The following is a 24,145-nucleotide window of genomic DNA, read 5'->3' as shown; positions in this document are numbered from 1 at the left end:
TATGAACTAATGCACTAATATATGAACTAATGCACTAATGCACTAATATATGAACTAATGCACTAATATATGAACTAATGCACTAATATATGAACTAATGCACTAATATATGAACTAATGCACTAATATATCAACTAATGCACTAATATATGAACTAATGCACTAATATATGAACTAATGCACTAATATATCAACTAATGCACTAATATATGAACTAATGCACTAATATATGAACTAATGCTTCACTAATGCCCAGATAATCATGAGTTAATGTAAGACTGATGAAGAACTAACACCTTTATTAACGATCACTGCATCAGCAACTGATGAACATTAGACATCATTATTAGATTAAGTTATCATTAACGTGTTATTAGTTAAATGTGTCATGTATTAATTCCTTAAAAACATATTATATGAACTAATAATGTAAATGAATGTTAATTACCACAGCGGGTCAAAGCCATGCAGTTCATCCTCCAGTGCTAATAAAGGTTATGTCCTGACTTTACCTGCGGAGGCACGTGACTATTAACTAATTCACAATTAATTCAAACTCATAACCACATTTAAATATTACTTTATCAATTAGTTAATAGTCATGAGCCTCAGCAGGTAAAGTCAGAACATAATGACACCTTTAAAAACCATCAGCTAATGATTAATAAAAGTAGGAAACTGAAGCTGAAATGCTTTGACGTATTTGGGTAATTAACATTAATTTACACACTGCAAAAAACGCTCTTCTTACTCAGTATTTCTGTCAAAATATCTACAAATTCTTACTTTAAGAAACATTTACTAGACAAGCAAAAGTAATTGTCTTGTTTTGGGAAGAAATAACTCAAAATGAAGAGAGTTTTTGCTTAAAATAAGATAAATAATCTGCCAATGGGGTGAGAAAAATAATCTTGTTTTCTGTTTGAATTAAGATTATTTTTCTCACCCCATTGGCAGATTATTGATCTTATTTTAAGCAAAAACTCTCTTCATTTTGAGTTACACAAAGATGGCAAAATCCGAAATCCTTGTCCTTGTGGGGACATTTTTAGGTCCCCATGAGAACAACATCTTATAAATCACACAGGAGGAGTTTTTATGAGAAAGTAAAAATGCAGAATGTTTCCTGTGTGTGTGTGTGTGTGTATGTGTGTGTGTGTGTCTGTGTGTGTGTGTGTGTGTGTGTGTGTGTGTGTGTGTGATGGGTAGGTTTAGGGGCAGTGTGTGTGTGTGTGTGTGTGTGTGTGATGGGTAGGTTTAGGGGCAGTGTGTGTGTGTGTGTGTGTGTGTGTGTGTGTGATGGGTAGGTTTAGGGGCAGTGTGTGTGTGTGTGTGTGTGTGTGATGGGTAGGTTTAGGGGCAGTGTGTGTGTGTGTGTGTGATGGGTAGGTTTAGGGGCAGTGTGTGTGTGTGTGTGTGTGCGATGGGTAGGTTTAGGGGCAGTGTGTGTGTGTGTGTGTGTGTGTGTGTGTGTGTGTGTGTGTGTGTGTGTGTGTGTGATGGGTAGGTTTAGGGGCAGTGTGTGTGTGTGTGTGTGCTCATATCTGAATGTCTCTGTGTTTGATCTTCAGGTCCACCAAAGGAGCGTCGAAGGCTCGGCGAGATCAGATCAACGCTGAGATCCGAGCGCTGCGAGATCTGCTGCCGATCGGCCCAGAGCAGCGAGAGAAGCTCTCCTACCTGCAGTCTATGGGGCTCACCTGCAGCTTCATCAGGAAGACTGAGCTGCTGCGGGGTACACACACACACACACACACACACACACACACACACACACACACACACACACACACACACACACACACTCTCCTACCTGCAGTCTATGGGGCTCACCTGCAGCTTCATCAGGAAGACTGAGCTGCTGCGGGGTACACACACACACACACACACACACACACACACACACACACACACACACACACACACACACACACACACACACACACACACACACACACACACACTCTCCTACCTGCAGTCTATGGGGCTCACCTGCAGCTTCATCAGGAAGACTGAGCTGCTGCGGGGTACACACACACACACACACACACACACACACACACACACACACACACACACACACACACACACACACACCTTAGGTCTGCAACTAACGCTTGTGTGTCTGTGTGTGTGTGAAGCAGAGGAAGCAGACAGCGCTGGAGCGTCTCCTCTAACCCACAGCTTTCTTCAGGCCCTTCCGGGATTCCTCGTGGCTCTGACTGCAGAAGGGAAGCTGATCTACGTCTCCGAGAACGTGACGGAATACCTCGGCCTGTCCATGGTGTGTGTGTGTGTGTGTGTGTGTGTGTGTGGAGATCCAGATCACCTGAGGAGTGTGTGTGTGTGTGTGTGTGTGAGGAGCTCCAGATCATCTGAGGAGTGTGTGTGTGTGTGTGTGGAGATCGTGATCACCTGAGGAGTGTGTGTGTGTGTGTGTGTGTGTGGAGATCGTGATCACCTGAGGAGTGTGTGTGTGTGTGTGTGTGTGTGTGTGTGGAGCTCCAGATCATCTGAGGAGTGTGTGTGTGTGTGTGTGTGTGTGTGTGTGTGTGTGTGGAGATCCAGATCACCTGAGGAGTGTGTTTGTGTGTGTGTGTATGGAGCTCCAGATCATCTAAGGGGCGTGTGTGTGTGTGTGTGTGTGTGGAGATCCAGATCACCTGAGGAGTGTGTGTGTGTGTGTGTGTGTGAGGAGCTCCAGATCATCTGAGGAGTGTGTGTGTGTGTGTGTGGAGATCGTGATCACCTGAGGAGTGTGTGTGTGTGTGTGTGTGTGTGGAGATCGTGATCACCTGAGGAGTGTGTGTGTGTGTGTGTGTGTGTGTGTGTGTGGAGCTCCAGATCATCTGAGGAGTGTGTGTGTGTGTGTGTGTGTGTGTGTGTGTGTGTGTGGAGATCCAGATCACCTGAGGAGTGTGTTTGTGTGTGTGTGTATGGAGCTCCAGATCATCTAAGGGGCGTGTGTGTGTGTGTGTGTGTGTGGAGCTCCAGATCATCTGAGGGGTGTGTGTGTGTGTGTGTGTGTGTGTGTGTGTGTGTGTGTGTGGAGATCCAGATCACCTGAGGAGTGTGTGTGTGTGTGTGTGTGTGGAGATCCAGATCACCTGAGGAGTGTGTTTGTGTGTGTGTGTATGGAGCTCCAGATCATCTGAGGGGCGTGTGTGTGTGTGTGTGTGGAGCTCCAGATCATCTGAGGGGTGTGTGTGTGTGTGTGTGTGTGTGTGTGTGTGTGTGTGTGTGTGTGTGTGTGTGTGGAGATCCAGATCACCTGAGGAGTGTGTGTGTGTGTGTGTGTGTGGAGCTCCAGATCATCTGAGGGGTGTGTGTGTGTGTGTGTGTGTGTGGAGCTCCAGATCATCTGAGGGGTGTGTGTGTGTGTGTGTGTGTGTGTGTGTGTGTGTGTGTGTGTGTGTGTGTGTGTGTGGAGCTCCAGATCATCTGAGGGGTGTGTGTGTGTGTGTGTGGAGCTCCAGATCATCTGAGGGGTGTGTGTGTGTGTGTGTGGAGCTCCAGATCATCTGAGGGGTGTGTGTGTGTGTGTGTGTGGAGCTCCAGATCATCTAAGGGGCGTGTGTGTGTGTGTGTGTGTGTGTGTGTGTGTGGAGCTCCAGATCATCTGAGGGGTGTGTGTGTGTGTGTGTGTGTGTGTGTGTGTGTGTGGAGCTCCAGATCATCTGAGGGGTGTGTGTGTGTGTGTGTGTGGAGCTCCAGATCATCTGAGGGGTGTGTGTGTGTGTGTGTGGAGCTCCAGATCATCTGAGGGGTGTGTGTGTGGAGCTCCAGCTTCAGAGGTTAGTGTGTGTGTTGTTAATGTGTGTGTGTTGTTAATGTGTGTGTGTTGTTAATGTGTGTTGTTAATGTGTGTGTTGTCTGCAGGTGGAGGTCCTTCAGGGAGAATCCTTCTGGGATATGATGGACAGCCAGGATGCGGATGCACTGAAGCTCATGCTGAGGGATCCGGACCTCTCCACAGGTGTGTGTGTGTGTGTGTGTGTGTGTGTGTGTGTGTGTCTGTGTGTATGCCATAGTAAAGAGATGTGTTTTTAGTCTAGATTTAAACTGACAGAGTGTGTCTGCTTCCCGAACAATGCTAGGAAGACTATTCCACAGTTTAGAGACCGCAGTAGATGTGATGGAGTATAATGTGCTAAGAGCTCGCTTACCATTGTGTGTGATGGTCATTTGGACATAGAAATTGCAATACATTGCCACTGGGGCGGCACATAATAAAACGTACACACAACTCAACACCAAATCCAGGCCTGGCCCTCTGTCATCCTTTATTGGTGTCGCTCGTCCTTATATGCCTCCGCGCTCCCTCATGAGAGGACTCGAGGCCGGTGTGGCTCATTCGCCATCACACCCCGGTCTCGCTCGTCCACCTCGCCACAGAAATATTGCACATATTTTTCATCCCACGCGCACAGAGTTAATTATCCGCCCGCATCCCCGCGCATTTTATAAATGTCCCAATCCACCCGTTTTAGCCACTTTTATGCGAGTACCCGACCCGTTGCAGGACTCTAGTCAGGTGTGTCTCAGACCTGATGTGTGTGTCTCAGAGAGGAGTCTGGTGTGCCAAATGCTCACACTAACACACACACACACACACACACACACACACACACACACACACACACACACACACACACACACACACACACACACACACTTATATAATCAGGTGTGTCTCAGACCTGATGTGTGTGTGTGTCTCAGAGAGGAGTCTGGTGTGCCGAATGCTGGCCTCTAAATCGGTGCGTCTCCAGAGCGGCTCCGGATGCTCCATGCTGATAACGGGACGCTTCCGGAGCGAGTGTGTGTTTGTGGCGCTCTGCACACCCACAGCTGACCGGCTTCAGGACCGCCTCCACGGCTCCGGATCCTTCCACACACTCCACCGGCCCGACATGAGCCTCACTCACGCCCCCTACAGGTACAGATGCTCTTCCTCTCATAAACAGCACGGCTGATTCTGGATCTGATGATGATTTATGTTTCCACAGTGTCTTGTTCCACCTGGGTTTCTCAGCGGAGGAGCTGATTGGTCGATCGTGGTATGGCCTCCTGCACCCTGATGACCTCACGCTTGCCGCCCACTGCCACAACACACTCCGTGAGTCTCTCACACACACACACACACACACACACACACACACACACACACACACACACACACACACACACACACACACACACACACACACACACAGAGGTTCTGACCGGTATTGTTCTGCAGTTGGCGCTGAGGGCGGCTCTAGTTCCCAGATGCTGGTCCGGCTGCAGCGGAAGGATCTGTCCTGGATCCGGCTGTACGTTTGTGCAACTCTAGAAGCGTCTCGAGAGTCGATCACCTGCGTTAACCACATCCTCAGGTGCACACCTTTATCCCCGCTCACCTGCTTTACCTTCATCCCCTCTCACCTGCTTTACCTTCATCTCCTCTCACCTGCTTTACCTTCATCCCCTCTCACCTGCTTTACCTTCATCCCCGCTCACCTGCTTTACCTTCATCTCCTCTCACCTGCTTTACCTTCATCCCCTTTCGCCTGCTTTACCTTTATCCCCTTTCGCCTGCTTTACCTTTATCCACGCTCACCTTCTTTACCTTTATCCACGCTCACCTGCTTTACCTTCATCCCCGCTCACCTGCTTTACCTTTATCCACGCTCACCTGCTTTACCTTCATCCCTTTTCGTCTGCTTTACCTTTATCCACGCTCACCTTCTTTACCTTTATCCACGCTCGCCTGCTTTACCTTCATCCCCGCTCACCTGCTTTACCTTTATCCACGCTCACCTGCTTTACCTTCATCCCCGCTCACCTGCTTTACCTTTATCCACGCTCACCTGCTTTACCTTCATCCCCACTCACCTGCTTTACCTTCATCCCCGGTCACCTGCTTTACCTTCATCCCCGCTCACCTGCTTTACCTTCATCCCCGCTCACCTGCTTTACCTTCATCCCCGGTCACCTGCTTTACCTTCATCCCCGCTCACCTGCTTTACCTTCATCCCTGCTCACCTGCTTTACCTTCATCCCCGCTCACCTGCTTTTCCTTCATCCCCGCTCACTTGCTTTACCTTCATCCCCGCTCACCTGCTTTACCTTCATCCCCGCTCGCCTGCTTTACCTTCATCCCCTTTCGCCTGCTTTACCTTTATCCCCTTTCGCCTGCTTTACCTTTATCCCCTTTCGCCTGCTTTACCTTCATCCCCTTTCGCCTGCTTTACCTTTATCCCCTCTCGCCTGCTTTACCTTCATCCCCTTTCGCCTGCTTTACCTTCATCCCCGGTCACCTGCTTTACCTTCATCCCATCTCACCTGCTTTACCTTCATCCCCGCTCACCTGCTTTACCTTCATCCCCTTTCGTCTGCTTTACCTTCATCCCCGCTTACCTGCTTTACCTTTATCCACGCTCACCTGCTTTACCTTCATCCCCGCTCACCTGCTTTACCTTCATCCCCGCTCACCTGCTTTACCTTCATCCCCGCTCACCTGCTTTACCTTCATCCCCGCTCGCCTGCTTTACCTTCATCCCCGCTCACCTGCTTTACCTTCATCCCCTCTCGCCTGCTTTACCTTCATCCCCTCTCACCTGCTTTACCTTTATCCCCTCTCACCTGCTTTACCTTCATCCCCTCTCACCTGCTTTACCTTTATCCACGCTCACCTGCTTTACCTTCATCACCGCTCACCTGCTTTACCTTCATCCCCTCTCGCCTGCTTTACCTTCATCCCCTCTCACCTGCTTTACCTTTATCCACGCTCACCTGCTTTACCTTCATCCCCGCTCACCTGCTTTACCTTCATCCCCGCTCACCTGCTTTACCTTCATCCCCGCTCACCTGCTTTACCTTCATCCCCTCTCGCCTGCTTTACCTTCATCCCCGCTCACCTGCTTTACCTTCATCCCCTCTCGCCTGCTTTACCTTCATCCCCTCTCACCTGCTTTACCTTCATCCCCTCTCACCTGCTTTACCTTCATCCCCTCTCACCTGCTTTACCTTCATCCCCTCTCACCTGCTTTACCTTCATCCCCGCTCACCTGCTTTACCTTTATCCCCTTTCGCCTGCTTTACCTTTATCCCCTCTCACCTGCTTTACCTTCATCCACGCTCACCTGCTTTACCTTCATCCCCTTTCGCCTGCTTTACCTTTATCCCCTTTCGCCTGCTTTACCTTCATCCCTTTTCGTCTGCTTTACCTTTATCCACGCTCACCTTCTTTACCTTTATCCACGCTCACCTGCTTTACCTTCATCCCCGCTCACCTGCTTTACCTTCATCCCCGCTCACCTGCTTTACCTTCATCCCCGCTCACCTGCTTTACCTTTATCCCCTTTCGCCTGCTTTACCTTCATCCCCTTTCGCCTGCTTTACCTTCATCCCTTTTCGTCTGCTTTACCTTTATCCACGCTCACCTTCTTTACCTTTATCCACGCTCACCTGCTTTACCTTCATCCCCGCTCACCTTCTTTACCTTTATCCACGCTCACCTGCTTTACCTTCATCCCCGCTCACCTGCTTTACCTTCATCCCCTCTCGCCTGCTTTACCTTCATCACCACTCACCTGCTTTACCTTCATCCCCTCTCACCTGCTTTACCTTTATCCACGCTCACCTGCTTTACCTTCATCCCCTCTCGCCTGCTTTACCTTCATCACCACTCACCTGCTTTACCTTCATCCCCTCTCACCTGCTTTACCTTTATCCACGCTCACCTTCTTTACCTTTATCCACGCTCACCTGCTTTACCTTCATCCCCGCTCACCTGCTTTACCTTCATCCCCTCTCACCTGCTTTACCTTTATCCACGCTCACCTGCTTTACCTTCATCCCCTCTCGCCTGCTTTACCTTCATCACCACTCACCTGCTTTACCTTCATCCCCTCTCACCTGCTTTACCTTTATCCACGCTCACCTTCTTTACCTTTATCCACGCTCACCTGCTTTACCTTCATCCCCGCTCACCTTCTTTACCTTTATCCACGCTCACCTGCTTTACCTTCATCCCCGCTCACCTGCTTTACCTTCATCCCCTCTCGCCTGCTTTACCTTCATCCCCGCTCACCTGCTTTACCTTCATCCCCTCTCACCTGCTTTACCTTCATCCCCGCTCACCTGCTTTACCTTTATCCCCTTTCGCCTGCTTTACCTTTATCCCCTTTCGCCTGCTTTACCTTCATCCCTTTTCGTCTGCTTTACCTTTATCCACGCTCACCTTCTTTACCTTTATCCACGCTCACCTGCTTTACCTTCATCCCCGCTCACCTGCTTTACCTTCATCCCCGCTCACCTGCTTTACCTTCATCCCCGCTCACCTGCTTTACCTTTATCCCCTTTCGCCTGCTTTACCTTTATCCCCTTTCGCCTGCTTTACCTTCATCCCTTTTCGTCTGCTTTACCTTTATCCACGCTCACCTTCTTTACCTTTATCCACGCTCACCTGCTTTACCTTCATCCCCGCTCACCTTCTTTACCTTTATCCACGCTCACCTGCTTTACCTTCATCCCCGCTCACCTGCTTTACCTTCATCCCCTCTCACCTGCTTTACCTTCATCCCCGCTCACCTGCTTTACCTTCATCCCCTCTCACCTGCTTTACCTTCATCCCCTCTCGCCTGCTTTACCTTCATCCCCTCTCACCTGCTTTACCTTCATCCCCGCTCACCTGCTTTACCTTCATCCACGCTCACCTCCTTTACCTTCATCCCCGCTCACCTGCTTTACCTTCATCCCCGCTCACCTGCTTTACCTTCATCCCCGCTCACCTGCTTTACCTTCATCACCGCTCACCTGCTTTACCTTCATCCCCTTTCGCCTGCTTTACCTTTATCCCCTTTCGCCTGCTTTACCTTTATCCACGCTCACCTTCTTTACCTTTATCCACGCTCACCTGCTTTACCTTCATCCCCGCTCACCTGCTTTACCTTTATCCACGCTCACCTGCTTTACCTTCATCCCTTTTCGTCTGCTTTACCTTTATCCACGCTCACCTTCTTTACCTTTATCCACGCTCGCCTGCTTTACCTTCATCCCCGCTCACCTGCTTTACCTTTATCCACGCTCACCTGCTTTACCTTCATCCCCGCTCACCTGCTTTACCTTTATCCACGCTCACCTGCTTTACCTTCATCCCCACTCACCTGCTTTACCTTCATCCCCGCTCACCTGCTTTACCTTCATCCCCGCTCACCTGCTTTACCTTCATCCCCGGTCACCTGCTTTACCTTCATCCCCGCTCACCTGCTTTACCTTCATCCCTGCTCACCTGCTTTACCTTCATCCCCGCTCACCTGCTTTACCTTCATCCCCGCTCACCTGCTTTTCCTTCATCCCCGCTCACTTGCTTTACCTTCATCCCCGCTCACCTGCTTTACCTTCATCCCCGCTCGCCTGCTTTACCTTCATCCCCTTTCGCCTGCTTTACCTTTATCCCCTTTCGCCTGCTTTACCTTCATCCCCTTTCGCCTGCTTTACCTTTATCCTCTCTCGCCTGCTTTACCTTCATCCCCTTTCGCCTGCTTTACCTTCATCCCCTCTCACCTGCTTTACCTTCATCCCCTTTCGTCTGCTTTACCTTCATCCCCGCTTACCTGCTTAAACTTTATCCACGCTCACCTGCTTTACCTTCATCCCCGCTCACCTGCTTTACCTTCATCCCCGCTCACCTGCTTTACCTTCATCCCCGCTCGCCTGCTTTACCTTCATCCCCGCTCACCTGCTTTACCTTTATCCCCTCTCACCTGCTTTACCTTCATCCCCTCTCACCTGCTTTACCTTTATCCACGCTCACCTGCTTTACCTTCATCACCGCTCACCTGCTTTACCTTCATCCCCTCTCGCCTGCTTTACCTTCATCCCCTCTCACCTGCTTTACCTTTATCCATGCTCACCTGCTTTACCTTCATCCCCGCTCACCTGCTTTACCTTCATCCCCGCTCACCTGCTTTACCTTCATCCCCGCTCACCTGCTTTACCTTCATCCCCTCTCGCCTGCTTTACCTTCATCCCCGCTCACCTGCTTTACCTTCATCCCCTCTCGCCTGCTTTACCTTCATCCCCTCTCACCTGCTTTACCTTCATCCCCTCTCGCCTGCTTTACCTTCATCCCCTCTCACCTGCTTTACCTTCATCCCCGCTCACCTGCTTTACCTTCATCCACGCTCACCTCCTTTACCTTCATCCCCGCTCACCTGCTTTACCTTCATCCCCGCTCACCTGCTTTACCTTCATCACCACTCACCTGCTTTACCTTCATCCCCTTTCGCCTGCTTTACCTTTATCCCCTTTCGCCTGCTTTACCTTTATCCACGCTCACCTTCTTTACCTTTATCCACGCTCACCTGCTTTACCTTCATCCCCGCTCACCTGCTTTACCTTCATCCCCGCTCACCTGCTTTACCTTTATCCACGCTCACCTGCTTTACCTTCATCCCCGCTCACCTGCTTTACCTTTATCCACGCTCACCTGCTTTACCTTCATCCCCTCTCGCCTGCTTTACCTTCATCCCCTCTCACCTGCTTTACCTTTATCCATGCTCACCTGCTTTACCTTCATCCCCGCTCACATGCTTTACCTTCATCCCCGCTCACCTGCTTTACCTTCATCCCCGCTCACCTGCTTTACCTTCATCCCCTCTCGCCTGCTTTACCTTCATCCCCGCTCACCTGCTTTACCTTCATCCCCTCTCGCCTGCTTTACCTTCATCCCCTCTCACCTGCTTTACCTTCATCCCCTCTCACCTCCTTTACCTTCATCCCCTCTCACCTGCTTTACCTTCATCCCCGCTCACCTGCTTTACCTTCATCCCCGCTCACCTGCTTTACCTTCATCACCGCTCACCTGCTTTACCTTCATCCCCTTTCGCCTGCTTTACCTTTATCCCCTTTCGCCTGCTTTACCTTTATCCACGCTCACCTTCTTTACCTTTATCCACGCTCACCTGCTTTACCTTCATCCCCGCTCACCTGCTTTACCTTTATCCACGCTCACCTGCTTTACCTTCATCCCTTTTCGTCTGCTTTACCTTTATCCACGCTCACCTTCTTTACCTTTATCCACGCTCGCCTGCTTTACCTTCATCCCCGCTCACCTGCTTTACCTTTATCCACGCTCACCTGCTTTACCTTCATCCCCGCTCACCTGCTTTACCTTTATCCACGCTCACCTGCTTTACCTTCATCTCCACTCACCTGCTTTACCTTCATCCCCGCTCACCTGCTTTACCTTCATCCCCGCTCACCTGCTTTACCTTCATCCCCGGTCACCTGCTTTACCTTCATCCCCGCTCACCTGCTTTACCTTCATCCCTGCTCACCTGCTTTACCTTCATCCCCGCTCACCTGCTTTTCCTTCATCCCCGCTCACTTGCTTTACCTTCATCCCCGCTCACCTGCTTTACCTTCATCCCCGCTCGCCTGCTTTACCTTTATCCCCTTTCGCCTGCTTTACCTTTATCCCCTTTCGCCTGCTTTACCTTCATCCCCTTTCGCCTGCTTTACCTTTATCCCCTCTCGCCTGCTTTACCTTCATCCCCTTTCGCCTGCTTTACCTTCATCCCCTCTCACCTGCTTTACCTTCATCCCCTTTCGTCTGCTTTACCTTCATCCCCGCTTACCTGCTTAAACTTTATCCACGCTCACCTGCTTTACCTTCATCCCCGCTCACCTGCTTTACCTTCATCCCCGCTCACCTGCTTTACCTTCATCCCCGCTCGCCTGCTTTACCTTCATCCCCGCTCACCTGCTTTACCTTCATCCCCTCTCACCTGCTTTACCTTTATCCATGCTCACCTGCTTTACCTTCATCCCCGCTCACCTGCTTTACCTTCATCCCCGCTCACCTGCTTTACCTTCATCCCCGCTCACCTGCTTTACCTTCATCCCCTCTCGCCTGCTTTACCTTCATCCCCGCTCACCTGCTTTACCTTCATCCCCTCTCGCCTGCTTTACCTTCATCCCCTCTCACCTGCTTTACCTTCATCCCCTCTCGCCTGCTTTACCTTCATCCCCTCTCACCTGCTTTACCTTCATCCCCGCTCACCTGCTTTACCTTCATCCACGCTCACCTCCTTTACCTTCATCCCCGCTCACCTGCTTTACCTTCATCCCCGCTCACCTGCTTTACCTTCATCCCCGCTCACCTGCTTTACCTTCATCACCGCTCACCTGCTTTACCTTCATCCCCTTTCGCCTGCTTTACCTTTATCCCCTTTCGCCTGCTTTACCTTTATCCACGCTCACCTTCTTTACCTTTATCCACGCTCACCTGCTTTACCTTCATCCCCGCTCACCTGCTTTACCTTTATCCACGCTCACCTGCTTTACCTTCATCCCCGCTCACCTGCTTTACCTTTATCCACGCTCACCTGCTTTACCTTCATCCCCTCTCGCCTGCTTTACCTTCATCCCCTCTCACCTGCTTTACCTTTATCCATGCTCACCTGCTTTACCTTCATCCCCGCTCACCTGCTTTACCTTCATCCCCGCTCACCTGCTTTACCTTCATCCCCGCTCGTCTGCTTTACCTTCATCCCTTCTCGCCTGCTTTACCTTCATCCCCGCTCACCTGCTTTACCTTCATCCCCTCTCGCCTGCTTTACCTTCATCCCCTCTCACCTGCTTTACCTTCATCCCCTCTCGCCTGCTTTACCTTCATCCCCTCTCACCTGCTTTACCTTCATCCCCGCTCACCTGCTTTACCTTCATCCACGCTCACCTCCTTTACCTTCATCCCCGCTCACCTGCTTTACCTTCATCCCCGCTCACCTGCTTTACCTTCATCCCCGCTCACCTGCTTTACCTTCATCACCGCTCACCTGCTTTACCTTCATCCCCTTTCGCCTGCTTTACCTTTATCCCCTTTCGCCTGCTTTACCTTTATCCACGCTCACCTTCTTTACCTTTATCCACGCTCACCTGCTTTACCTTCATCCCCGCTCACCTGCTTTACCTTTATCCACGCTCACCTGCTTTACCTTCATCCCCACTCACCTGCTTTACCTTCATCCCCGCTCACCTGCTTTACCTTCATCCCCGCTCACCTGCTTTACCTTCATCCCCGGTCACCTGCTTTACCTTCATCCCCGCTCACCTGCTTTACCTTCATCCCTGCTCACCTGCTTTACCTTCATCCCCGCTCACCTGCTTTTCCTTCATCCCCGCTCACTTGCTTTACCTTCATCCCCGCTCACCTGCTTTACCTTCATCCCCGCTCGCCTGCTTTACCTTCATCCCTTTTCGCCTGCTTTACCTTTATCCCCTTTCGCCTGCTTTACCTTCATCCCCTTTCGCCTGCTTTACCTTTATCCCCTCTCGCCTGCTTTACCTTCATCCCCTTTCGCCTGCTTTACCTTCATCCCCTCTCACCTGCTTTACCTTCATCCCCTTTCGTCTGCTTTACCTTCATCCCCGCTTACCTGCTTTACCTTAATCCACGCTCACCTGCTTTACCTTCATCCCCGCTCACCTGCTTTACCTTCATCCCCGCTCACCTGCTTTACCTTCATCCCCGCTCACCTGCTTTACCTTCATCCCCGCTCGCCTGCTTTACCTTCATCCCCGCTCACCTGCTTTACCTTCATCCCCTCTCGCCTGCTTTACCTTCATCCCCTCTCACCTGCTTTACCTTTATCCCCTCTCACCTGCTTTACCTTCATCCCCTCTCACCTGCTTTACCTTTATCCACGCTCACCTGCTTTACCTTCATCACCGCTCACCTGCTTTACCTTCATCCCCTCTCACCTGCTTTACCTTTATCCACGCTCACCTGCTTTACCTTCATCCCCGCTCACCTGCTTTACCTTCATCCCCGCTCACCTGCTTTACCTTCATCCCCGCTCACCTGCTTTACCTTCATCCCCTCTCGCCTGCTTTACCTTCATCCCCGCTCACCTGCTTTACCTTCATCCCCTCTCGCCTGCTTTACCTTCATCCCCTCTCGCCTGCTTTACCTTCATCCCCGCTCGCCTGCTTTACCTTCATCCCCTCTCACCTGCTTTACCTTCATCCCCTCTCACCTGCTTTACTTTTATCCACGCTCACCTGCTTTACCTTCATCCCCGCTCACCTGCTTTACCTTCATCCCCGCTCACCTGCTTTACCTTCATCCCCGCTCACCTGTTTTACCTTCATCCCCGCTCACCTGCTTTACCTTCATCCCCGCTCACCTGCTTTACCTTCATCCCCGCTCACCTGCTTTACCTTCATCCCCGCTCACCTGCTTTACCTTCATCCCCGCTCACCTGCTTTACCTTCATCCCCTCTCACCTGCTTTACCTTCATCCCCGCTCACCTGCTTTACCTTCATCCCCGCTCACCTGCTTTACCTTCATCCCCTCTCACCTGCTTTACCTTCATCCCCGCTCACCTGCTTTACCTTCATCCCCTCTCGCCTGCTTTACCTTCATCCCCTCTCACCTGCTTTACCTTCATCCCCGCTCACCTGCTTTACCTTCATCCCCGCTCACCTGCTTTACCTTCATCCCCTCTCACCTGCTTTACCTTCATCCCCTCTCACCTGCTTTACCTTCATCCCCGCTCACCTGCTTTACCTTCATCCCCTCTTGCCTGCTTTACCTTCATCCCCGCTCACCTGGTTTACCTTCATCCCCTCTCGCCTGCTTTACCTTCATCCCCGCTCACCTGCTTTACCTTTATCCACGCTCACCTGCTTTACCTTCATCCCCTTTCGCCTGCTTTACCTTCATCCCCTCTCGCCTGCTTTACCTTCATCCCCTCTCACCTGCTTTACCTTCATCCCCGCTCGCCTGCTTTAACTCTACAGCGGGTCACTGCTCCTCTTACACTGTCTCACACACACACCTGCTCTTCTCGTCCGCAGTGAAACGGAGGCGGAGTATCTCAGAGAGAAACTGTACGGTGGCGCTCCGGTGCCTCAGGCTTCCGTCCGGCGCAAAACCCGGAGCGTGTCCGACAGCGGCTTCTCCTCCTCGCCGCCCTACAGTCCCGCTTCCTCCCTGTCCTCGGACCTCCAGTCTGAAGGCTACGGAGCTCTGGAGCAGCTGGTGTGCGGCTCCCACTTCTGCCCATCTGACATTTTTGCTGGGAGTCATCATACATATCCTGATGCTCTTCCTCATCCGTATCCAGATGCTCTTCCTCATTCATATCCTGATGCTCTTCATCATCCGTATCCTGACGCTCTTCCTCCCGTGTGTCCGCCGAATGCTCGCCTCGTCCCTATCTCCCGGCCGGAGTGTGTGTCAGTCTTGCACCCGGAGGACTTCATGTTTAGCCAGGACAGTATGTCGGATCTGCTGACACCGGAGCCCTCGGTGGACGGACGCTTTCTCTTTGAGCCTCCGGAGATCGGCACGCTAGCCCATCAGATCCGCTCGCTAGCCTGCAGCTTCGACGCCTACAGCTCCGCCGGCCTGTGCTGGCCTCTTCTGGACGAGGCGGTCATCGACAGCATCCTGCAGGATCTGGACACGGCCACGGTCAAACACACGGCCTGGAGCCCGGCCCCCCTCCGGCCCCCCTCTGGCCCCACCCCGGCCCCACCCCGGCCCCTCTCCGGCCCCCCTCTGGACCTCCTCCGGCCCCCCTCCATCCCCCCAGTGGAGCCGACGCATCCCCTCCATCACGGCCTGTACGCCACCTTCCATTAGACCCTGATCAGGTGATGCCGGTGTTTCGCACACACGCGCTGTCGGAAGAATCCATATAATAACTGAAGTCTGTGACTTACTCTAGTAACCCAGTTTGGCTCCCATGGAGATTTGATGAGGTGTAGATGGAAACATGTTTCTGAAGAATCATTTATAATGTTGCAGTGTTTTATGTGAATTATTAACAGTCAACACTTTTACCACAAAAAATAATCTAGCTTTATAAGTTTGTTTTTCTGACTCCATTGGAAGATGTTTGTTCTTGTTTTAAACATGTTTCAGAAAGAAGTTGTTTGGCTTCTCCAGTAAATGTGTCCTGTTTTAAAGGTCCTGGCTCTTCCAAGCTTTATAATGGGATTGAATGGCAGCCCAAAATTTGAAACCCAAAAAAGTGCATCTTTCATCATAAAAGTGCATCTATCATCATAAAAGTGCATCTATATATCATAAAAGTGCATCTATATATCATAAAAGTGCATCTATCATCATAAAAGTGCATCTATATATCATAAAAGTGCATCTATATATCATAAAAGTGCATCTATCATCATAATAGTGCATCCATCCATCATAAAAGTGCATCTATCATCATAAAAGTGCATCTATATATCATAAAAGTGCATCTATCATCATAAAAGTGCATCTATCATCATAAAAGTGCATCCATCCATCATAAAAGTGCATCTATCCATCATAAAAGTGCATCTATCCATCATAAAAGTGCATCTATCATCATAAAAGTGCATCCATCCATCATAAAAGTGCATCCATCCATCATAAAAGTGCATCTATCATCATAAAAGTACATCTATTCATTATAAAAGTGCATCTATCATCATAAAAGTACATCTATTCATTATAAAAGTGCATCCATCCATCATAAAAGTGAAAAAGTTTGTGTTAGAAAAACATCCATATATTTAACATGTTATAAAGTTAAAAAAAAATCGAGCTTCCGCCGTATCAACTTGTGATACTATTCATGTTTTTGGTGAACTATCCCTTTAAGGATGTTTGGATGCTCTTGTAAAGATTCAATAATAAGCTGCACTTATGAAGAACCGAATCTACCTCATCAAAATCACTCCTGTATTTATTCAGAAGTCTCACTCCACGTATGAATGTAAAGTTTCTCTCGACCGTCAGAATATAATGTTTAGAGCTTATTTATATATTTTTGCTCTCTGTTTCTATTTTTGTATAACATGTCAATAAAGTTGTTAAGAGAAGTAAAACTGTGGTGTGTTTTGTCATCAATCAAACGATCAACTTTATTTATATCGCGCTTTTCCAGCGCCGATTGTGTCAGAGCAGCTTCAGTGTTAAACAGGACAATACTGCAGCAGAATTAGATTGGGCTGTACAGTCGTTCTGGAGAAAACAGTGATGTTATCAGCTTATTAATATATTGACAATGTTGGCAGATCAGTATTATAGTTTATAAAATAAAACCTAATTCATACATTTTATTTGTATATTAAGTTGAATAACTTTGATCATAACTTTGATCACTCATCACTTCATAATAAGTGACACGCTCCTGTCACACACACACACACACACACACACACACACACACACATATATATATATATATATATATATATATATATATATATATATATATATATATATATATATATATATATATATATATATATATATATATAATCATGATGTTTATATCTCAATGTCGCATTTATCAATTACATCTGTGTGATAATATAGTTACATTTTGAAACAGAATAAAAAATCAGGCAGTTTTTCTATATAGTGTGTATATAGTGTAGTTTTGATCTGAATAATGATCTTCTGTAGAGATGCTTTATCATTAACATTAACACTTTATCATTAATATTTTCCTGTTCATGACTGTGAAGCTGCTTTGAAATGAAGTAATTCGACACACCTGTGAACAAAAGAACGAAATACTGGCTACACTTTTGATCAATATAAAAGCTGTAAAATATCACATCATAATAAAAATACATGTGTGAAATAACAAAACCAGTAAATCGTATTAAAGAAATCCTGTTTATCCAGTCACTCATTCAGATATTACATCTATAGATGTGGCCACCAGGTGGCAGGATTGATCCGCGCTCAGTGCTTCTGTGACGTCACACTGCTCTACTTTTACAGGCTTTCACAAATGCTTTGACACATTTCTTGAAACCTTCACTCCTTTTCTCTCAATATTAAACACAAACCAAATCTAACTAAAACTACATTCAGAGAACATCTGACTGGGAAAAATCAAACAATTACCTCAAAACTATTTATTTGATCAAATTCAAACCATGCTTTAAAATCATACACACATCATCAGTCAATATATAAACACTACAGATAATTCGGTAGACACTCTATCAACAAACGTGTGAGAGGAGGAAGAGTACGAGTGAGAGGAGGAAGAGTGTGAGTGAGAGGAGGAAGAGTGTGAGTGAGAGGAGGAAGAGTGTGAGTGAGAGGAGGAAGAGTGTGAGTGAGAGGAGGAAGAGTGTGAGTGAGAGGAGGAAGAGTGTGAGTGAGAGGAGGAAGAGTGTGAGTGAGAGGAGGAAGAGTGTGAGTGAGAGGAGGAAGAGTACGAGTGAGAGGAGGAAGAGTGTGAGTGAGAGGAGGAAGAGTGAGTGAGAGGAGGAAGAGTGTGAGTGAGAGGAGGAAGAGTGAGTGAGAGGAGGAAGAGTGAGTGAGAGGAGGAAGAGTGTGAGTGAGAGGAGGAAGAGTGAGTGAGAGGAGGAAGAGTGTGAGTGAGAGGAGGAAGAGTGTGAGTGAGAGGAGGAAGAGTGAGTGAGAGGAGGAAGAGTGAGAGTGAGAGGAGGAAGAGTACGAGTGAGAGGAGGAAGAGTACGAGTGAGAGGAGGAAGAGTACGAGTGAGAGGAGGAAGAGTGAGAGTGAGAGGAGGAAGAGTGTGAGTGAGAGGAGGAAGAGTGTGAGTGAGAGGAGGAAGAGTGTGAGTGAGAGGAGGAAGAGTGTGAGTGAGAGGAGGAAGAGTACGAGTGAGAGGAGGAAGAGTGTGAGTGAGAGGAGGAAGAGTGAGTGAGAGGAGGAAGAGTGTGAGTGAGAGGAGGAAGAGTGAGTGAGAGGAGGAAGAGTGAGTGAGAGGAGGAAGAGTGTGAGTGAGAGGAGGAAGAGTGAGTGAGAGGAGGAAGAGTGAGTGAGAGGAGGAAGAGTGTGAGTGAGAGGAGGAAGAGTGTGAGTGAGAGGAGGAAGAGTATGAGTGAGAGGAGGAAGAGTATGAGTGAGAGTGAGAAGAGGAAGAGTGTGAGTGAGAGGAGGAAGAGTTCGAGTGAGAGGAGGAAGAGTACGAGTGAGAGGAGGAAGAGTGCGAGTGAGAGGAGGAAGAGTACGAGTGAGAGGAGGAAGAGTGAGTGAGAGGAGGAAGAGTATGAGTGAGAGGAGGAAGAGTGAGTGAGAGGAGGAAGAGTGAGTGAGAGGAGGAAGAGTGTGAGTGAGAGGAGGAAGAGTATGAGTGAGAGGAGGAAGAGTACGAGTGAGAGGAGGAAGAGTGTGAGTGAGAGGAGGAAGAGTGAGTGAGAGGAGGAAGAGTACGAGTGAGAGGAGGAAGAGTATGAGTGAGAGGAGGAAGAGTGTGAGTGAGAGGAGGAAGAGTGTGAGTGAGAGGAGGAAGAGTGCGAGTGAGAGGAGGAAGAGTATGAGTGAGAGTGAGAAGAGGAAGAGTGTGAGTGAGAGGAGGAAGAGTGTGAGTGAGAGGAGGAAGAGTGTGAGTGAGAGGAGGAAGAGTGTGAGTGAGAGGAGGAAGAGTGTGAGTGAGAGGAGGAAGAGTGTGAGTGAGAGGAGGAAGAGTGTGAGTGAGAGGAGGAAGAGTATGAGTGAGAGTGAGAAGAGGAAGAGTGTGAGTGAGAGGAGGAAGAGTACGAGTGAGAGGAGGAAGAGTACGAGTGAGAGGAGGAAGAGTATGAGTGAGAGTGAGAAGAGGAAGAGTGTGAGTGAGAGGAGGAAGAGTGTGAGTGAGAGGAGGAAGAGTGTGAGTGAGAGGAGGAAGAGTGTGAGTGAGAGGAGGAAGAGTGAGTGAGAGGAGGAAGAGTGTGAGTGAGAGGAGGAAGAGTATGAGTGAGAGGAGGAAGAGTACGAGTGAGAGGAGGAAGAGTGTGAGTGAGAGGAGGAAGAGTGAGTGAGAGGAGGAAGAGTACGAGTGAGAGGAGGAAGAGTATGAGTGAGAGGAGGAAGAGTGTGAGTGAGAGGAGGAAGAGTGTGAGTGAGAGGAGGAAGAGTGCGAGTGAGAGGAGGAAGAGTACGAGTGAGAGGAGGAAGAGTGAGTGAGAGGAGGAAGAGTATGAGTGAGAGGAGGAAGAGTGAGTGAGAGGAGGAAGAGTACGAGTGAGAGGAGGAAGAGTATGAGTGAGAGGAGGAAGAGTGTGAGTGAGAGGAGGAAGAGTGTGAGTGAGAGGAGGAAGAGTATGAGTGAGAGGAGGAAGAGTGAGTGAGAGGAGGAAGAGTATGAATGAGAGGAGGAAGAGTGAGTGAGAGGAGGAAGAGTACGAGTGAGCGGAGGAAGAGTACGAGTGAGAGGAGGAAGAGTGTGAGTGAGAGGAGGAAGAGTGTGAGTGAGAGGAGGAAGAGTATGAGTGAGAGGAGGAAGAGTGTGAGTGAGAGGAGGAAGAGTGAGTGAGAGGAGGAAGAGTACGAGTGAGAGGAGGAAGAGTGTGAGTGAGAGGAGGAAGAGTATGAGTGAGAGGAGGAAGAGTGTGAGTGAGAGGAGGAAGAGTGTGAGTGAGAGGAGGAAGAGTATGAGTGAGAGGAGGAAGTGTGTGAGTGAGAGGAGGAAGAGTGTGAGTGAGAGGAGGAAGAGTGTGAGTGAGAGGAGGAAGAGTGTGAGTGAGAGGAGGAAGAGTATGAGTGAGAGGAGGAAGAGTGTGAGTGAGAGGAGGAAGAGTGTGAGTGAGAGGAGGAAGAGTGTGAGTGAGAGGAGGAAGAGTGTGAGTGAGAGGAGGAAGAGTGTGAGTGAGAGGAGGAAGAGTGTGAGTGAGAGGAGGAAGAGTATGAGTGAGAGGAGGAAGAGTACGAGTGAGAGGAGGAAGAGTGAGTGAGAGGAGGAAGAGTATGAGTGAGAGGAGGAAGAGTGAGTGAGAGGAGGAAGAGTGAGTGAGAGGAGGAAGAGTGTGAGTGAGAGGAGGAAGAGTATGAGTGAGAGGAGGAAGAGTACGAGTGAGAGGAGGAAGAGTGAGTGAGAGGAGGAAGAGTGTGAGTGAGAGGAGGAAGAGTGAGTGAGAGGAGGAAGAGTACGAGTGAGAGGAGGAAGAGTATGAGTGAGAGGAGGAAGAGTGTGAGTGAGAGGAGGAAGAGTGTGAGTGAGAGGAGGAAGAGTGCGAGTGAGAGGAGGAAGAGTACGAGTGAGAGGAGGAAGAGTGAGTGAGAGGAGGAAGAGTATGAGTGAGAGGAGGAAGAGTGAGTGAGAGGAGGAAGAGTACGAGTGAGAGGAGGAAGAGTATGAGTGAGAGGAGGAAGAGTGTGAGTGAGAGGAGGAAGAGTATGAGTGAGAGGAGGAAGAGTATGAGTGAGAGGAGGAAGAGTGAGTGAGAGGAGGAAGAGTATGAATGAGAGGAGGAAGAGTGAGTGAGAGGAGGAAGAGTACGAGTGAGAGGAGGAAGAGTACGAGTGAGAGGAGGAAGAGTGTGAGTGAGAGGAGGAAGAGTGTGAGTGAGAGGAGGAAGAGTATGAGTGAGAGGAGGAAGAGTGTGAGTGAGAGGAGGAAGAGTGAGTGAGAGGAGGAAGAGTACGAGTGAGAGGAGGAAGAGTGTGAGTGAGAGGAGGAAGAGTATGAGTGAGAGGAGGAAGAGTGTGAGTGAGAGGAGGAAGAGTGTGAGTGAGAGGAGGAAGAGTGTGAGTGAGAGGAGGAAGAGTGTGAGTGAGAGGAGGAAGAGTATGAGTGAGAGGAGGAAGAGTGTGAGTGAGAGGAGGAAGAGTATGAGTGAGAGGAGGAAGAGTGTGAGTGAGAGGAGGAAGAGTGTGAGTGAGAGGAGGAAGAGTATGAGTGAGAGGAGGAAGAGTGTGAGTGAGAGGAGGAAGAGTGTGAGTGAGAGGAGGAAGAGTGTGAGTGAGAGGAGGAAGAGTGTGAGTGAGAGGAGGAAGAGTATGAGTGAGAGGAGGAAGAGTGCGAGTGAGAGGAGGAAGAGTACGAGTGAGAGGAGGAAGAGTGTGAGTGAGAGGAGGAAGAGTATGAGTGAGAGGAGGAAGAGTGTGAGTGAGAGGAGGAAGAGTGTGAGTGAGAGGAGGAAGAGTGTGAGTGAGAGGAGGAAGAGTGTGAGTGAGAGGAGGAAGAGTGTGAGTGAGAGGAGGAAGAGTGTGAGTGAGAGGAGGAAGAGTGTGAGTGAGAGGAGGAAGAGTGTGAGTGAGAGGAGGAAGAGTGTGAGTGAGAGGAGGAAGAGTATGAGTGAGAGGAGGAAGAGTGCGAGTGAGAGGAGGAAGAGTACGAGTGAGAGGAGGAAGAGTGAGTGAGAGGAGGAAGAGTATGAGTGAGAGGAGGAAGAGTGAGTGAGAGGAGGAAGAGTACGAGTGAGAGGAGGAAGAGTGTGAGTGAGAGGAGGAAGAGTACGAGTGAGAGGAGGAAGAGTGTGAGTGAGAGGAGGAAGAGTGTGAGTGAGAGGAGTGTGAGTGAGAGGAGGAAGAGTGTGAGTGAGAGGAGGAAGAGTGAGAGTGAGAGGAGGAAGAGTGTGAGTGAGAGGAGGAAGAGTGTGAGTGAGAGGAGTGTGAGTGAGAGGAGGAAGAGTGTGAGTGAGAGGAGGAAGAGTATGAGTGAGAGGAGGAAGAGTGAGTGAGAGGAGGAAGAGTATGAGTGAGAGTGAGAGGAGGAAGAGTGTGAGTGAGAGGAGGAAGAGTATGAGTGAGAGTGAGAGGAGGAAGAGTATGAGTGTGAGTGAGAGGAGGAAGAGTGTGAGTGAGAGGAGGAAGAGTGTGAGTGAGAGGAGGAAGAGTATGAGTGTGAGTGAGAGGAGGAAGAGTGTGAGTGAGAGGAGGAAGAGTGTGAGTGAGAGTGAGAGGAGGAAGAGTATGAGTGTGAGTGAGAGGAGGAAGAGTGTGAGTGAGAGGAGGAAGAGTATGAGTGTGAGTGAGAGGAGGAAGAGTATGAGTGTGAGTGAGAGGAGGAAGAGTGTGAGTGAGAGGAGGAAGAGTATGAGTGTGAGTGAGAGGAGGAAGAGTGTGAGTGAGAGGAGGAAGAGTGTGAGTGAGAGGAGGAAGAGTGTGAGTGAGAGGAGGAAGAGTGTGAGTGAGAGGAGGAAGAGTATGAGTGAGAGTGAGAGGAGGAAGAGTGTGAGTGTGAGTGAGAGGAGGAAGAGTGTGAGTGAGAGGAGGAAGAGTATGAGTGTGAGTGAGAGGAGGAAGAGTATGAGTGTGAGTGAGAGGAGGAAGAGTGTGAGTGAGAGGAGGAAGAGTGTGAGTGAGAGGAGGAAGAGTGTGAGTGAGAGGAGGAAGAGTGTGAGTGAGAGGAGGAAGAGTGTGAGTGAGAGGAGGAAGAGTGTGAGTGAGAGGAGGAAGAGTGCGAGTGAGAGGAGGAAGAGTGAGTGAGAGGAGGAAGAGTATGAGTGAGAGGAGGAAGAGTGAGTGAGAGGAGGAAGAGTACGAGTGAGAGGAGGAAGAGTGTGAGTGAGAGGAGGAAGAGTACGAGTGAGAGGAGGAAGAGTGTGAGTGAGAGGAGGAAGAGTGTGAGTGAGAGGAGTGTGAGTGAGAGGAGGAAGAGTGTGAGTGAGAGGAGGAAGAGTGAGAGTGAGAGGAGGAAGAGTGTGAGTGAGAGGAGGAAGAGTGTGAGTGAGAGGAGGAAGAAGAGTATGAGTGAGAGGAGGAAGAGTGAGTGAGAGGAGGAAGAGTATGAGTGAGAGTGAGAGGAGGAAGAGTGTGAGTGAGAGGAGGAAGAGTGTGAGTGAGAGGAGGAAGAGTATGAGTGAGAGTGAGAGGAGGAAGAGTATGAGTGTGAGTGAGAGGAGGAAGAGTATGAGTGTGAGTGTGAGGAGGAAGAGTGTGAGTGAGAGGAGGAAGAGTATGAGTGAGAGTGAGAGGAGGAAGAGTATGAGTGTGAGTGAGAGGAGGAAGAGTGTGAGTGAGAGGGGGAAGAGTATGAGTGAGAGTGAGAGGAGGAAGAGTGTGAGTGAGAGGAGGAAGAGTGTGAGTGAGAGGAGGAAGAGTATGAGTGAGAGTGAGAGGAGGAAGAGTGTGAGTGAGAGGAGGAAGAGTGTGAGTGAGAGGAGGAAGAGTATGAGTGAGAGTGAGAGGAGGAAGAGTGTGAGTGAGAGGAGGAAGAGTGTGAGTGAGAGGAGGAAGAGTATGAGTGTGAGTGAGAGGAGGAAGAGTGTGAGTGAGAGGAGGAAGAGTGTGAGTGAGAGGAGGAAGAGTATGAGTGAGAGTGAGAGGAGGAAGAGTGTGAGTGAGAGGAGGAAGAGTGTGAGTGAGAGGAGGAAGAGTATGAGTGAGAGGAGGAAGAGTGTGAGTGAGAGGAGGAAGAGTGTGAGTGAGAGGAGGAAGAGTGTGAGTGAGAGGAGGAAGAGTG

At 49.5% G+C, this 24,145-nt stretch overlaps 1 protein-coding gene across 2 annotated transcripts in view; it reads left to right on the top strand.

Moving 5' to 3' along the window:
* Positions 1–16,864, top strand: part of LOC137044893 (neuronal PAS domain-containing protein 4-like) — an 18,792-nt gene extending 1,928 nt beyond the window's left edge. Inside the window, exons 2-8 of one of the 2 annotated variants that reach the window (XM_067421269.1) lie at positions 1,572–1,735; positions 2,145–2,284; positions 3,880–3,976; positions 4,723–4,939; positions 5,010–5,119; positions 5,243–5,378; positions 14,852–16,864. In XM_067421269.1, coding sequence (XP_067277370.1) covers positions 1,572–1,735; positions 2,145–2,284; positions 3,880–3,976; positions 4,723–4,939; positions 5,010–5,119; positions 5,243–5,378; positions 14,852–15,641 — 1,654 coding nt within the window. In that variant the 3' untranslated portion in view covers positions 15,642–16,864. Of the gene's footprint in view, positions 1–1,571; positions 1,736–2,141; positions 2,285–3,879; positions 3,977–4,722; positions 4,940–5,009; positions 5,120–5,242; positions 5,379–14,851 lie in introns of both variants that reach the window. The other variant, XM_067421268.1, reaches the window with a different exon arrangement.
* Positions 16,865–24,145: the final 7,281 nt, after the last annotated feature.

Source organism: Pseudorasbora parva, chromosome 17, assembly GCF_024679245.1.
Source record: "Pseudorasbora parva isolate DD20220531a chromosome 17, ASM2467924v1, whole genome shotgun sequence".
Taxonomy (NCBI): Eukaryota; Metazoa; Chordata; class Actinopteri; order Cypriniformes; family Gobionidae; genus Pseudorasbora; species Pseudorasbora parva.
Note: the sequence above shows the minus strand (reverse complement) of the source record. Positions and strands in the feature narration are given on the sequence as shown.